The 16,040-nt window shown below is 44.9% G+C and overlaps 1 protein-coding gene across 2 annotated transcripts in view; it reads left to right on the forward strand.

Annotated features, from left to right (window-relative positions):
• LOC116896147 (alpha-N-acetylgalactosaminide alpha-2,6-sialyltransferase 5-like) overlaps nucleotides 1-16,040 on the forward strand; it is a 120,553-nt gene that overhangs the window by 14,052 nt on the left and 90,461 nt on the right. Inside the window, exon 3 of one of the 2 annotated variants that reach the window (XM_032897131.1) lies at nucleotides 263-1,844. The exons of the other annotated variant lie outside the window; for it this stretch is intronic. Coding sequence (XP_032753022.1) covers nucleotides 263-358 — 96 coding nt within the window. The 3' untranslated portion in view covers nucleotides 359-1,844. Of the gene's footprint in view, nucleotides 1-262; nucleotides 1,845-16,040 lie in introns of those variants that run through there. 2 annotated transcript variants of the gene reach the window in all.

A 16,040-nucleotide genomic window follows, 5' to 3' on the forward strand; every position in this document is an offset into this window, starting at 1 on the left:
CCGTGGGGAACGCTCCAGCAACAACCACACTGAGAAAAGCTCAGCCCTGGTGCGACCCCTGCCACAAATTTCCTCCTGGTGACTCATGCTTCTGCCCCGGAGGTGTGTGTAGCTTGATGTGGGCTTACCACGTGATGAATTACTTAGTCCAACGTTCAGGAACAGATGTCAGGGAAAGACAACAGAGAGAAACAGTGTGCCCTGACCCAGTGAGTCTGCGGCAATGGCAGGGGAGGGTGCCCAGTTTGTGCTCTTATGATAGGATCCTGGATCCTGGGAGATTTATAAAGACCAGACGTTCCTCGTTCCTCGGAGTTGTGCCGGGAGGAATCTAAGATTGGCACTGGGTGTCTGGTGAAAGCTGCATGGTGGAAGGCGGTGAATGAGAGGTGGGTCCTCCCATGGTCCTTCCCTACAGGGAAGACAAGGTACAACTCTACTGCACAGACCTGTGGGGACACTTATGGCTCTCCTGTGAGCATCCAGTACCTAAAGGGGCGCAGTGGTCGATTTTGTCATCACGGTGATCAGATAATCTGATGTGACAGCTTGAAGAGGAAGCCTTTATTTTGGCTCATGGTTTGGGGGGACACGGGTCATCATGGCAGGGGAGATGGTAGGTAGCAAGTAGCTACACTGGAGAGGGAGCCAGGTCTAAGATTCCTGGCCTCTCCTACATATCAGCAGAATTGGGAAGCAGAAAGCAGACAGAAAATGGGGCCCCACCCTCACCCCGCCCAAGTGACCCACCCCCTACGGTAGAGCAAGCCTGTAGGGACATTTGATTCAAACCCTAGCAGGCAGAGTTCGCATGGCCTATCCCCTTTGAATGTCCCTAATCCTTAAATGATGACACTGGCACGGTTACTATAATTAGATACAGGACCAAAAATGAGGACCAGAGTGGAAAAACAGCGCCAGTTTCCTTTCTTGTTAGCAGAGGCTCTAAGAAACATTCACTGGGCTCTAGAAAGCCCAGTACGAGTGTCTTGGGGTTGACTCCGAATTATCTGTGAGTGATCACAGTAGCTTACCATTATTAATTTGCTTAGGACCCGATATCCTACTTGAGAATAGCATATCGATGGGCTAAATCAATGAGTGTCTGAGGCCCCAGAGTGACTGTGGTCTTCAGTGAGCTCCAGGTCCCTAGGGAATGACAACCTCAGCATTGACTGGCCTGCTACTCAAAGACCATTTGTAACTATGGAGACGGGCTCTGTGTGTTACCCAGACACTTACCTCACCCTGCTATCTTGTACATGACCCACTTTCATCATCTTTTCTTTTGCTTTCAGAGTCAAAGTCTCACCAGTTAGCCTAGGCTAGCCCTGAACTTGCAACCCCCTGCCTCTACCCTTAGAGTGGGGAGTTTGCAAGTGTATACCACTTTGCGCAGTGTAAGGGACATTTTAGTTGTTCACTAACTCCCTGAGTATGGATGTTTTGCCTGCATATATGCCTGTGCACCATATTTGCCTGATCCTATGGAGACTAGAAGAGGGTGTTGTGCTGGAGTTAAGACTGGCGTTACAGATGATTGGGAACTGACATGCAGGGACTGGAAACCAAACTCAGGTCCTTTAGAAGAGCAGCCAGTGCTATTAACAGCGAAGCCATCTCTCCGGCCCCTAAAGGGCTTTTCTTAATGAATCTGCAGAACAGCAAAACCTCTGAAAGGTCTCAAGGGTGGAGAGCAGGCAGCCGCTCCTCTATGCGGTCCCTAGGTTTCTATGCCAACCTATGGACGCCCAAGCTCAGCTGCAGTTCTCTCATAACTTTCCTGTAGACCATGCCGCCATGGCACACAGAGTGCCTGCTGCTAGAAATCATTCACCGGGAACACGAGCTGATTTGAGAGAAATAAACATCAGTCCCGTCCCTGTAGTAAACGTGGGTGTGCGGGGCAACAATGCGGAGGTAAAGAAAAACTAAGCCTTACTCACGAACTTCTCACTCAGACATAATTACCCTTGATATTTTTATGCACTTCCTCATGGAAGTCGTCAAACCCATCCCGACGTGCTTGCGTAGATGGTGCTTACTGATTCTTCCGGTGTCTTTACTCACTGTTTCCTCCCCGCCTCCCTCTCACCTACCCATTTTTCCAACTGAAGCAATACTTAATTCCATAGATCATTCTCAGCCATTTTTCCTCCCTCTTGGCATTTTTCTTTAAATCTCACTATGCAGTGGGTATTTGGGGGTACAGACAAAGGTATCCCCCTGTGGCACTTCCAGAACACTGTTAGGGAGGAGGGGTGCGCTGGGGTGGGGTGGCGTGGGGATGGGGCAGGTGAGTGGCTCTCCACGTGCACTGCCTCCCGTTTGCCCTTGTGAGCCCGGCTTCAGTTTCACAGTCCCACTCATCCCGTAAAGACTACAGCTCAAAGCAGCCATCCACAGGAAGGGCAGACCCGTTGACTTGATATTACTTTCTTTCCTAGAAATTTCACAGCACAACGATTTGTAACTCTCACCCTTTTCTTTATTAGCGACTTTTCTGGGTTGATTATAGTCTGTGTAATTATATCTCTACGTGGCAGTCTCGGAATGCGTTGTTCTTCCAGTCCATGGGCAGAAGTCTGTTGTTAGAGCCCTGGCACCTCTCTCTCACACAGGCCAAATGGAGGACCAGCTAGCCCAGCCTCGGGCCTGCTCTTTCCTTCGCTGCCTCTTTTGTTTGTCCTGGCCCTCTTTGTCCACTCAATTAAAGAGTCACTTAATTGTCACCATCTTTCCCTTGGGGAAGGCTTTTATTGTGGAGATGTATGTAATGACATTTCCAAACTCCATTTTACCTGTAGAGTTCATCATGCTGAGCACGGCTACTTATTTCCAAAATTCTTCCTCAGCCTAACACTAACTCTGTGGCCTGTGAGGCAGTAGACTTCGTCCTTCCCTCCCTTAGTCCCTGGAAACTCAATTCTACTTTCTCTCTCCATGGACGCGCCTGGTCTTGAGGCTCCAAGGAGGTTCTGCCTTCTGCTTGGCCAGAGGTGGAAGAGCAGAAGAGAGCAGGCCTTCTCCATGAGGCCTTTGAGAGACACCTCGCCCCCACAGAGAGAAGTATGGTGAAGCATGTGAAGGCAGGTGCTCTCCCGGTTCCTTTGGTTCCTTCGTGTGGTAGCCTTTATCACACCTTTGTGCTATCTTAGACCAATAGCCTAATGTATGGCTGGACCACACTACATTTATCCAGCCCTCTTTTGATGGACATGTTTTGAGAATCCAGCCCTCTTTTGATGGATATGTTTTAAGAATGATGTTGTCATGGAAACCATCTTCCCACCCCCACATTTTACCCCCCTCCTCCTTCTTTTTTCCCCTCTCTCCTCTAACTCCTGCAGAAGCACTTCATTCTCTGCTCCTCATAACTGACACGCACAATCAGAAGAGAATTTTTAAAAGTCCAAGAGAAACTAGCTATTGTTCTATTTTCTTTGTCTAAAGATCATATTAACATTTTGAAAATGTAAAAAATAGAAAGAAAGAAAGAAAGAAAGAAAGAAAGAAAGAAAGAAAATTTACCTAAATCTCACCACTTAGAGGTACTGATATCATCTTGGTTTATTTTTGCATTGAGTTCATTTCTTCTGATAGAAGCAGATGATATTTTTCTCTTCTTACCTGGTCTATCCGTGGAGCCCACTCTGGCCTCAGGCTGGTAGTTCTCATGAATCATGGCACTGGGGTAGGGAAGGGCTCCCAACATTCCTCCCATGGCCTGGCAGTGCTGGGATCACAGTGGTAACATGCTACATGTGATTTCCTAAGAGGGGGATATGATGATTTTGTATCCTGTTTTGCAGGTATAAAATTAGCCATTGAGGCTTCCTTTGTTAGCAGTTGGTTTTTTTCCCTTCACAGTACCTGTGTTCAAACCTCGGCCCATGGATGTTAACAAGTATCTGCCCCCAAACTCACAAGCATCGTATTATGCATTTTGCCTTACGAAGCTTTGGTTACTCATCAAAATTGTCACAGCAAGAGTGTTATTTTGATCAAAGCAGAAGTGGATAGGTCAGAGGAAACCTTTAAAAACTGAAAATCTTTCCTAAACAAATATACGGTTCCTAAGGTATAAAAGCAGTTGGAATGTTCATGGCTTTCTTTCGTTACTTTTGTGTGGGCTTTTCAAATGATAGGGACCAGCCTGAACACACTTGGGAAGTAAAAGGAAGATTGAAGGCTGCAGGATAGAGAAAATCAAGTAAAAACCCAGAGCCCACAGCTAAGGTATGAAGACTTAGTTGAATGGTAGGTACTTGTATGTTTGCTTTGAGGCAAGGTCTTATGTAGCCCATGCTGTTCGAAACTCACTATGTAGCTAAGAATGGCCTTCAAGTCCTGATCCTCCTGCTTGTTCTCTCCACAGTGCTGAGTCATGGGTGTAAGTGCCACCACGCCTACAGAAATTGAACCACTTTTACCCACATGTCTCCCCTCTGTCCTTCATCCTAATCATTCAGCTCAGCCTTTGGTGAACGCCACCCATTCCCTGGATCCCCGACACACGCACACACACATTGTGTGTAGCTGAGGAGCTAAAGACGGGAGGGGAGGGGAGGAACTCAGAAAAAAGATACAGCCCTTCAAGGCTTGGCTACAATGTTGTACTTCCTCCAAGCCAGGCTCTGTCCCACTTTCCCACCATTTCATTACGCTCCAATTATGAGCCGACCAACAGAATAATCCATGAATGAATCAGGGCCGACATTAGCCAACTGCTGTCCTGAAAGTCCCCCGAACACAGCTGTACTCCGGGCCAGGTTTCTGTTGTTGTTTTCTCTTTAAAAACAAACAAAAAACAAAAAACCTTTTTATTGATCCTTTGTGAATTTCACATCATGCACCTCAGTCCTACTTATCTCCCCTCATATTGGCTCTCTGCCCTTACAACTCCCCCCAATAAAGAGCACACGTACAAAACAAATCAAAGCATAGAAAACATCTCATCGTGGAAGCTATAGAGTGTCATGGTGTGCCACAGTCTGCCCCTGCCCACACGTCTTCACTTGCAAATGTTCACCGCCATGAGTCATTGGTCTGATTAGAGGCCTCTGGCTTCAGTGACACCACCAGTATTGTCTTCTCACCTGCACTCTTCCCAGTTACCCTGTGTAGATCTATGTCATGGAGATCCTATAGCTCTGTATCAGCAGGACCTTCTGCAACATGAGTTTTGAGGGAACGTTTAGATCCAAACCATGACTCACTGATTAATTAAAATGCCTCTGTCTTCCTTCCAGGTAATTCAGACCGTAGCAGTTTAACTCTGGTCAATTCGATTACCAATCTGGCAGAAATTTGGTGTAATAACTGCCAAGCCATCTCTGCATTCCTTGTATATTAATTGTTGAGTTCCTCTGAGGCCGTGTGTCTCCCTGAACCTGGGACTCTTGTTTTCTCATCTAAGCTGAAAACCAGCAAGTTTCCAGTATCCCCCTGAAGCCAGAGTTACAGCCACGTACCAGACATCCCAGCTGTGTGCATGCCGGGGTCCACACTGCAGACATCACAGCTGTGTGCATGCCAGGATCCACACTACAGACACCACAGCTGTGTGCATGCCGGGGTCCACACTGCAGACCTCACCGTTGAGTGCATGCTGGGACTCATGCTCCAGCCCTCGTGATCACATTGCAAGCACACTTGACTGCTGAGCCATCTCTCCAGCCACAGGGCTACTTGTCTCTTATTTTTGAGTTATAAATCTTTATATAGTCTGGACACAGAGTTCCATATAAGGTTATATGGCTTGCTAACTATTTTCTCTTGCATGTAGACTGTACTTTTTATTCCTTGGCATTTCTTGGATCACAAAGATTTTAGTTTTAATAATAATTGATCTATGTTTTCATTTCTCACCGATAATTTTTAGTGTTAGATTTAAGAACTAATCCAATGTTGTGAAGAATGATTCCTACGTTTTCTTGTGAGAATTTTCCAGTCTTAGCTTCTTAGAGTTAGGCCTATGACCCATTTTGAGCTAGTTGCATATATGACGTGCACGGGGTTTCCTTTGCGCAACCAATCAGTTTTCCAGCATTGTTTGTGAAAGGCGAGTCCCTCCTTATTTTATTGTCTTGGCACTCTCATCAGAAGTAACTTACAGATATATGAGACAGAGAAGTAGGTAGGTCAGAAGATAAAACGGGGTGGCAGAGAGGAATATTTATCACCAGACCCACCAAGGGTCAGAAATCCACGTGGGCTTACGGCTGACATGCGCACTGGTTATCGTCAGGCTTCTGGCTGACATGCGCACTGGCTGTCGCCGGGCTTACGGCTGACATGCGTACTGATTATCGCTGGCCATGGAAAAGAACAAGCTAAAATTTCCAGCATTTCTATAAAGATGCTTTCTCACTGAGAAGTGTTTTGTTTGTTTTACACAGACTAAGAATAGTTTGTGCACTGTCAAGTAAGTAGTGGAAAGGTTGTAAGGTTCCTCACCTCTCTCTGAGATCACGTTCCCAAGAACCTTGATTTCACAACCAGGTGTGTGACAGTTTCACAAACAACAGCTTCCATGAGAGTGTTACTAGGGACAAAAACAGACTCCTGTTTCCGCACTGCGCTGCTGTGTGGTTCAGGGCCGCTTTGGTGTTTGATGTGGATCTTCAAAGATAGCATTTGCTGTAAGCAGCAACACCTTAAGGTAGATGTTATGTAGAAAGCATCCTTTTTAAGGCCGTCTCCCACCTTAGTCACAGAAATGCTCCATTTACTCAGAAAGCCAATTTATTCACTTTTTGTAGTCCGTGAGGATAAATCTGGCGTGGGGGCTCATCTTTGCAAGCATTTGTGAATAGGAATGGAATAAAAGTGTTCCTCACACTTCTGGTGATGATGGGATGATAGACAAACAGACAGACAGAAAGGCAGGCAGGCAGGCAGGCAATGGGAGTATGTGTGTCTGTGTGAGTGCAGGAGTATATGTATGTGCATTTGTGTGACTGTATTTTGTGCACATATGTGAGTGTGTGTCTGGAGGCCAGAGGTCAACCTTGGGTGTTACTCCCCAGGTGATGTCCGCCTAATTATCTTTAAGATTAATTCTTGTTGTTTTTTATGTAGAGGTGCAAGTCAGGGCAGGGCTACATGGAGCTGGAGTTACAGAGAGTTGGGAGTTACCTCATGTAGGCGTCAGGAACCAAACTCAGTCCTCTAGAAGAGAAGTCCGTGCTCTTTACCACTGGCTTATCTCTCCAGCCCCTGTCCCCTTACCTTTGAGACACCAACTCTCATTGGCCTGGAGCTCATGGAATCGGTGAGGCTGGGTGACTACACACCCTCTTCAGCACTGGGAGTCCCAGTGTCCACCATGAGGCCAAGACTTGTCCACTGGTTATGAGGACTGAACTCTAGTCCTCATGGTTGCCCAGAGATAAAGCTATAGACCAATCGACCTTCTTGCCCTAAAATGATTAGGAAATATTCCGCCCAAATTGATCTCACGCTTCCGTAAAGCTTGCGAGCATGAGGTGGAGCGCAGAAGCCCTGTCTGAGGAGCACACAGCGCCCGTGTCCCTTAAGAAGGGATGGCACTTGTAATTCATACAACAAATGTAGAAAAGCATTCTTTAGGCATCAAAGGAAGCAACATAAAGTAAGTGTGGTGAGCACACACAGTCAAATCACTCTCGTTACTTTTTTTTTTTTTGCACCTTAATCTGTGCAGTTTTGCAAAGGAAGGAGAGGGGATTAAATGTGCAATTTGGTAGTAAGTGCCGATAGCTGTTTCATGGGCAGTTCCCCAGAATGAATTAATGTGTGTCCCTTGTTCACCATAACCTGTTTGTTCTCCTCAGCAAACATCCTGCGCTGGGGCGTTCAGATTTATCACCATAGCCCGGAGCATGTGAGGTTCCTAGACGGCGGGGTTTGCATTCTAAATATCATTTATGCATTCCCTCTTTAATTTATACCTGGGCTGTTGGCAGGCATAAGAAATCTCACAATGGAAAAGAAAATGTAGTCTACCCTGGGGATTGTGTAGCTTTAGAGGCCCAGTGTTCAGAAGACAGCTGTGCTTGGAGGAAGGGCTGAGTAAAAGTTTGTTAACAGGAAGGGAAGGAAGGGAAGGGAAAGAAAAGGAAGGGAAGAGGAACAGATGGCCTCAGCTTCCAGTGTCACACCAGAGAAAGGCAGAGGGAGTGTACTGAGACACAGAAGAGGCGCACAAGGTTACAAGAGATGAACAGAGGACAGGTTGGGAACACGGCTCAGCAGGTAAAGTGTCCTTACCATCCAAGCCTGGGGACATAAGTTCACATTCTCAGCACCCCATAAGGAAGGAAACAATATCCAAGCCTACAACTCCACATCTGAAAACCCAGCTCTGGGATGGGGAAGACAGGTGGATCTCTGGAAGGAGCTCTCCAGCCAGCCTCCAGCCAGCCTTTCCCAAGCAGCAAACCATAGGGCGAGAGAAACTGCCTCAAAGGATAATATTGGAGGAGTCATGCTCAGTGTTGACCTCTGGCTTTCATACATGCATGAGCCAAACGCAGGTGTGCGTTGTGTGTGTGCATGTGTGTGTGTGTGTGTCTGTCTGTCTGTCTGTCTCTCTGTGTGTCTGTGTGTCTCTGGATGCTCATGTGTACACACATACAAAAATTAAGTTTCCAAAATTAAAACCTCAGAAAGGAAGGCGACATCCAGGTCAACCTGCTGGTGCACATCTGTAATCCCAGTATTTGAGAGACTAAGGCTAAAATACTTAGTTGGAAGCCAGAACTTGAGTGGTGGCATAAGACACTATCTCAGAACTGAAGACTTCGGAATCATGCGAGAAGGATTTTAGCGTGATGACTGGATTTAGAGACTTCGAAATCATGCGAGAAGGATTTTAGCGTGATGACTGGATTTAGAGACAGACCAGTCCGAATCTCAGACCTCCACCCAGTGTGCCTACAATTTGGCCAATACATTTAATTATTTTTAACACTCAGTTTCTCTTACATTCTCTGGGAAGTGACAGTAACCAGCTCATAGGTACTGAAGTGCTAGGAGTATGTAATCAGAAAGTATTACAGAACCAAGCCCACCAAAGGTTGGAAAGTTCCAGCCACACAGAGACGACAAAACTCAGACTCAGCTCTTCCTTAAACCCTGAACTACACCCATAGTTCACAAATATGAACATGTTCAAATCTATCCCAGGCAGCAGGCCTTTACTTCACTTCCTTCACTTCCAAATGGGTTCTAGGGAATGTCATGGAAACTTTGGCAGGAGAGGCCAGATCTCTGACGTTTTGCCCGTCAGTTTCCTGGAAGCTTAAATAGAAACCGAACTGCAATAAATGTTGTGCTCTTTGCTCTGCGTTAGTCTTAGAGAGACCTGGGTGAGATTCCTTGGTGTGATGCAAACACTCCCTGTTGCGGCTCTGGCCCTGCCCTGTGGCAGCCATGTTCAGGCTCTCAAGGAGCTTCCTGTGTAAGCTGTAACAATGGTGACACAGGGGTTGAGAGCACACAAGGGGCTCTAAGCAAGGAGACTTTGTATCCAGCTGTACCTAGTGGGCCTCATGAATGCCATAGGTACCCAATTGCCACTAATTCAGGTCCTGCTCTAGGAGAAAAGATACCTTTTGATGATGTCATCTTTCAATCGCCATGAGTGAGTCTAACAAATAGTGAAACTGTTGAAAATGCTACAATGTGTCGTTCGAGGGTTAACAGAAGCAGGCTGGGGTGGGATTCATGTAGAGACTTGTTTGAACTGGTTTAGTGCCTCCAGGCATTGCCAAGGCTTTAGATTCCTAACAGCGTCCTCTGAGGGCGGTGTGGGTCCTAACCTGGAAGAAACATTTATCAAGTTTTCTGTGAAAAGGACCCATTTATATGTAAAACTTTCCTAACTTCCACGATTCCTCGTCAAAGCATGTGTAAAGACTCAACTTGAACAAAATGAAAGTAAGAAAGTGGCCACTCATATTTCAAAAGGGAACAAACTTATTAGAAAATTATCATTTCAATTGCTTTTTATTGGAGATTTTTATTTATTTACATTTCAAATGTTATTCCCTTTCCCATTTTCCCATCCATAAACTACATGTCCCACCCTCCCTCCCTCTTCTTCTATGAGGGTGTACCCCTACCCATCCACCCACCCCTTCCTGCCTCCCTCCCTGCCACTCCCCTACACTGGGGGGTCAAGCCTTGGCAGGACCAAGGGCTTCTCCTCCCATTGGTGCCCAACAAGGCCATCCTCTGCTACGTATGCAGCTGGAGCCATGGGTCTGTCCATGTGTACTCTTTGGGTGGTGGTTTAGTCCCTGGAAGCTCTGGTTGGTTGGAATTGTTGTTCTTATGGGGTTGCAAACCCCTTCAGCTCTTTCAATCCTTTCTCTAACTCCTCCAATGGGGACCCCATTCTCAATTCAATGGTTGGCTGCAAGCATCTGCCTCTGTATTTGTCATGCTCTGGCAGAGCATCTCAGGAGACAGCTATATCAGGCTCCTGTCAGCATGCACCTCTTGGCATTCTCAATAGTTACTGGGTTTAGTGGCTGTATGTATATGGCCTGGATCCCCAGGTGGGGCAGTCTCTGAATGGCCACTCCTTCAGTCTCTGCTCCAAACTTTGTCTCCAGATCTCCTCCTACGAATAATTTTGTTCCCCCTTCTATAAAGGACTGAAGCATCTGCACTTTGGTCATCCTTCTTGAGCTTCATATGGTCTGTAGATTGTATCTTGGGTAATCCTAGCTTTTGGGATAATATCCACTTATCAGTGAGTGCATACCATGAGTGTTTTTTTCTTTCTTTTCCGTGATTGGGTTACCTCACAGTTCCATCCATTTGCCTATGATTTTCATGTAGTCATTGTTTTAATAGCTGAATAGTATTCCATTGTGTAGATGTACCACATTTTCTGTATCCATTCCTTTGTGGAGGGACCTCTGGGTTCTTTCCAGTTTCTGGCTATTATAAATAAGGCTTCTATGAACATAGTGGAGCATGTGTCTTTGTTATATGTTGGAGCATCTTTTGGGTATATGCCCAAAAGAGGTATAGCTGGGTCCTCAGGTAGTTCAATGTTCAATTTTCTGAGGAACCTCCAGACTGCTTTCCAGAGTGGTTGTACCAGTCTGCAATCCCACCAGCAACGGAGGAGTGTTCCTCTTTCTCCACATCCTCGCCTGCATCTATTGTCACCTGAGTTTTTGATCTTAGCCATCCTGACTGGTGTGAGGTGGAATCTCAGGGTTGTTTTGATTTGCATTTCCCTAATGACTAAGGATGTTGAACATTTCTTTAGGTGCTTCTCAGCCATTCAATATTTCTTGGTTAAGAATTCTTGGTTTAGCTCTGAATCCCATTTTTTAAATAGGGTTATTTGATTCTCTGGAGTCTAACTTCTTGAGTTCTTTGTATATTTTGGATATTAGCCCTTTATCCATTGTAAGATTGGTAAAGATCTTTTCCCAATCTGTTGGTTGCCGTTTTGTTCTAATGACAGTGTTCTTTGCCTTACAGAATTGCTTTGCAATTTTATGAAGTCCCATTTGTTGATTCTTGATCTTAGAACATAAGGCCATTGTTGTTCTGTTCAGGAAATATTCCCCAGTGCCCATGTGTTCGAGATGCTTCCCCACTTTTTCTTCTAATAGTTTGAGGATATCTGGTTTTATGTGGAGGTCCTTGATCCACTTGGACTTGAACTTTGTACAGGGTGATAAGAATGGATCAATTTGCATTCTTCTACATGTTGACTGCCAGGTGAACCAGCACCACTTGTTGAAAATGCTATCTTTTTTTCCACTGGATGGTTTTAGCTCGTTTGTCAAAGATCAAGTGACCATAGGTGTGTGGGTTCATTTCTGGGTCTTCAATTCTATTCCTCTGATCTACCTGCCTGTCTCTGTACCAATACCATACAGTTTTTATCACTATTGCTCTGTAATACTGCTTGAGTTTAGGGATGGTGATTCCCCCAGGTGTTCTTTTATTGTTGAGGATAGTTTTGGCTAGCCTGAGTTTTTTTGTTATTCCAAGTGAATTTTCGAATTGCTCTTTCTTACTCTATGAAGAATTGAGTTGGAATTTTACTGGGGATTGCATTGAATCTATAGATTGAATATATAGATTTTGACAAGATAGACATTTTTACTATATTAATCCTGCCAATCCATGAGCACGGGAGATCTTTTCATCTTCTGAGATCTTCAATTTCTTTCTGCAGAGACTTGAAGTTCTTGTCATACAGATCTTTCACTTGCTTGGTTAGAGTCATACTGAGGTATTTTATATTTGGTACTATTTTGAAGGGTGTCATTTCCCTAATTTCTTTCTCAGCCTGTTTATCCTTTGAGTAGAAGAAGGCTATGGATTTGTTTGAGTTAATTTTATATCCAGCCACTTTGCTGAAGTTGTTTATCAGGCTTAGTAGTTCTCTGGTGGAACTTTTGGGGTCACTAAAGTATACTATCATATCATCAGCAAATAGTGATATTTTGACTTCTTCCTTTCCAATTTGTATCCCTTTGACCTCCTTTTGTTGTCTGATAGCTCTGGCTAGGACTTTGAGTTCTGTATTGAATAAGCAGGAAAAGAGTGGGCAGCCTTGTCTAGTCCCTGATTGTAGTGGGATTGCTTCAAATTTCTCTCCATTTAGTTTGATATTGGCTACTGTTTGCTGTATATGGCTTTTACTATGTTTAGGTATGGGTCTGAAAGGCACCTTTGTGCCATCTGCCTATGCCCTCTCCCAACATCGACCACCAGAGGGCAGCACTGAGAGCATCTTTGCCCAGAGTACTATGTGATGTCAAGTGTTGGGTAAAGCTCCCTCAGAGGTGGAAGAATTCGAGTCTGGCTAAGATGGTGCGTCTTTCATGGTCACTACGTGTCGTTTTATCATTTTCGTTATGTGTCCTGGGAAGTAAAGACAAACCATGGCATGCACAGAGGCCTCTGATAAAATAACATACACCAAGGCAGGAGGGTGTGGCATGGGGAGGCCTGTGGACGGTCTGGCTCTGTGTGAGGTTTCTGTTCGCAAGAGCTCTGCCACCTTGGTCTTAAAGCTAATGTGTTTCTCGATCCTTTGCTTATGCCATCAACTGGAATCCTACTTAGTCTTTTTAGAACAGAGAAAGCTGTCTATGGGTGTGAGCTTTGCTTTCTTGACTTAGTTTGAGTGGTTTCTGATTGGTTTGAGTGTGTTCACGGAGAGGAGAGCGTCCAAATGGCGCCTGTTTCTAGATAGCAGCTCTTGCAGGTGTTGCTTTATTCTGCCGAGAGTAGCACAGTCATGGAGGTTATAGACCAGCCTCTGTCCTGTCACTCGAAATGGTCAGTAGTCACCAGTGGTCCTTGTCCCCAGGAAGCTAATATCAAATACCATGCTGAGATAACTAGGATCCCTCTTCAGTGTAATTACATTTCTTAAAAGGGAAGGGAAGGACACATAGCCTTCATGCACAGCCTCTGGGGACATGTTAAATTCTACTGAGCCAGAACATGAGCCCAGCAAGGCTGCTGGATTGAAGATCAATGCACAGGACCCAGCCGTTATTTCTCTGCACTTCTATTGAGCAATCCGGAAGTGAAATGCAGGGAGTGGTTCTACCTACAATACACTGGAAAGAAAGCAAAAAAGCAAGCAAGAGAGAGAGAGAGAGAGACAGAGAGAGAGAGAGAGAGAGTGAGAGAGAGAGAGAGAGAGGAAGGAAGAGGCAATCATTTAGGAAGGGGTGAAGTCAAAGAACGAAGCTTACATAATGAAAGTCTACAAATCATCACAGAAGGAACAGAAGACCTGTCGGTGAGAGCAGCCAATTTTCATGGCTCAGAAGATTTCACGGAGTTAGGAAGGCAGCACACCCCACAGCCACATACAGATGTCGTTCGGTACCTGTTAGGATGGCCACTGCTTCTTAACACGAACTGACGGGTTGATATCAAAGCTCACACGGGAGGGCAAGAGATTAGGCCTCGTTAAGACAAGTGAGTGAGCTTGTCATAGAGTGAGCCCGGAGGCTTTCGGATGTCAGAACCTCCCAGTTTCAAAACCCGTGTCAGTTGTCAAGGTTTCAGGAACCAAGAGATGTTACTCAAACAAGGACAGGCACATGTCATGGAGATGGCATTGAGTCAGCTGCATAAACAGTCATGTGACTTTTTGCAAGGGAGTCAAGACTATCTGCTGAGGAACCAGTCACCCTGTCCTCACCCAGTATTCAGTGTCACATAACCTAACTGGACCCTCTGTCAACTCAAAGCAAAGCAATGTTATTGGTGGGAAACAATTGTAGATATTAATATACAAACCAGTTTCTTCTAGATAACAATCGTGTTACCTAAAATGGAATGTTATCTACAATGGAATCTTATTATGAGAACAAACCAAAGGGCGAGGAAAAAAGGGAGGAAAGGAAGCAACTTTTGTCCAAAGTAACAATGTCTGTGCTTCAAATGACACCATCAGAGAAGGGAAGAAAAAGCCTGAAAAGTAAGAGAACATTTGCAAGTCACTCAACGTGTGCGGCCCGTGCATTTAGAGGATGTAAATAACGCCTGGAGATATTTCGACTTGAAAATGGGCAAAGGAGGAGACCGACATCTTCGGGGGGACCTGAGAGTTGGCTGTCAATGCCAGAGAAGAGTGGCATCCTCTGTGGACGTATCCCTTCCTGGTTTGCATCAGGAAGACGCAAGCACCACCCCAGTATGATATGGCTTCACATCACTTCAGATGGTGCTGGCAAGGTGCGAAGAAACTGCATCCCTTACTATAGCTGAGAGAGGGCAGAGATGGAGTGGTGACCTTAAGTCTGAGAGTTCCTCAAATGGTTATACACAGAGTTGATGAATGTCCCAGAAGTTCCGCTCCAGACACTTATCAATGTGAAGAAAGTGTATCATTAGAAAACTATTGCTATACCCATGCGCTAGTGCCTCACACAGCCCTTATCAGAGAGGCGTCTTCTTGCGGTCCATGAGAACTAACAGACAATGTGAGAGAGTGAGAGACTTTGAAGCACTCAGACCTGAATGGGATGTCTTCAAAGCCCTCTCCTCAAAGCTCGGCGATCTTGGAGGAGCCAGAGGTGACGGATGGCTCTGAGGAGACAGCATCTTCCAGACACAACAGGACTGATGCACATAGAACTCAGACATTGTGGCAGCCCACACATGAACGCACAAACTCGAACCATGCAAAACCCAGCGTGGAGAAAGGGAGGAAGGCACAGAGTGCTGCCCTAACTGAGAAATTACTTGCAATTGATACCTGCTGGGAACGGGAACGTCGATTTCGTTTCCGCTGGAGTGACCCTGGGCGTTATCAACCTCATTCAGAGGCAGGCCCCATGCCCAGGAGTAGTTGGCCAACCCAAACATATCCCATGTCTCTGCGAGCTTTTTGTCTTTTGTTTTGGTTTCATTTGCTTTTTTTTTGTTTTGTTTTGATTTCGTTTTTTGTTTTCTGTGCGAGGGGAAAAAAGAGACAGAGAGAGATAAAGAAAGAGCATGAAGTTGGGTAGGTGAGAAGGTGGTGGATGACAGGTATCCGGGAAGAGATGGGGAAAATAAAGGAATATTGTATGAAGACAAAAACATATATACATGCATATCATATGTATACATATCATCATATGCATCATATACATCACATACATATACATCATATACATGCACATCATATACATGTACATCTATGTATACCTCATATATTGTACATATATACATTGTATACATCATATATATCATATACATGTACATCATATATACATGTATATCATACGTATACATATGCATCATATGCATCATATGCATCATATACATGTACATCATATACATGTATATCATGTGTATACATGTACATCATATACATTGTACACATCACATACATAGTATACATAGTATGCATATATCATATACATGTACATCATATGTATATGTATACATCATATACATCATATACATATACACATACGCACATGCACATGCACATACACATATACATCTATACATATGGACTTTCTTAGACCCACCTAGACATAAATAATGACACAGAAGCTTTT

Source organism: Rattus rattus, chromosome 3 (genome assembly GCF_011064425.1).
Source record: "Rattus rattus isolate New Zealand chromosome 3, Rrattus_CSIRO_v1, whole genome shotgun sequence".
NCBI classification, from domain to species: Eukaryota; Metazoa; Chordata; class Mammalia; order Rodentia; family Muridae; genus Rattus; species Rattus rattus.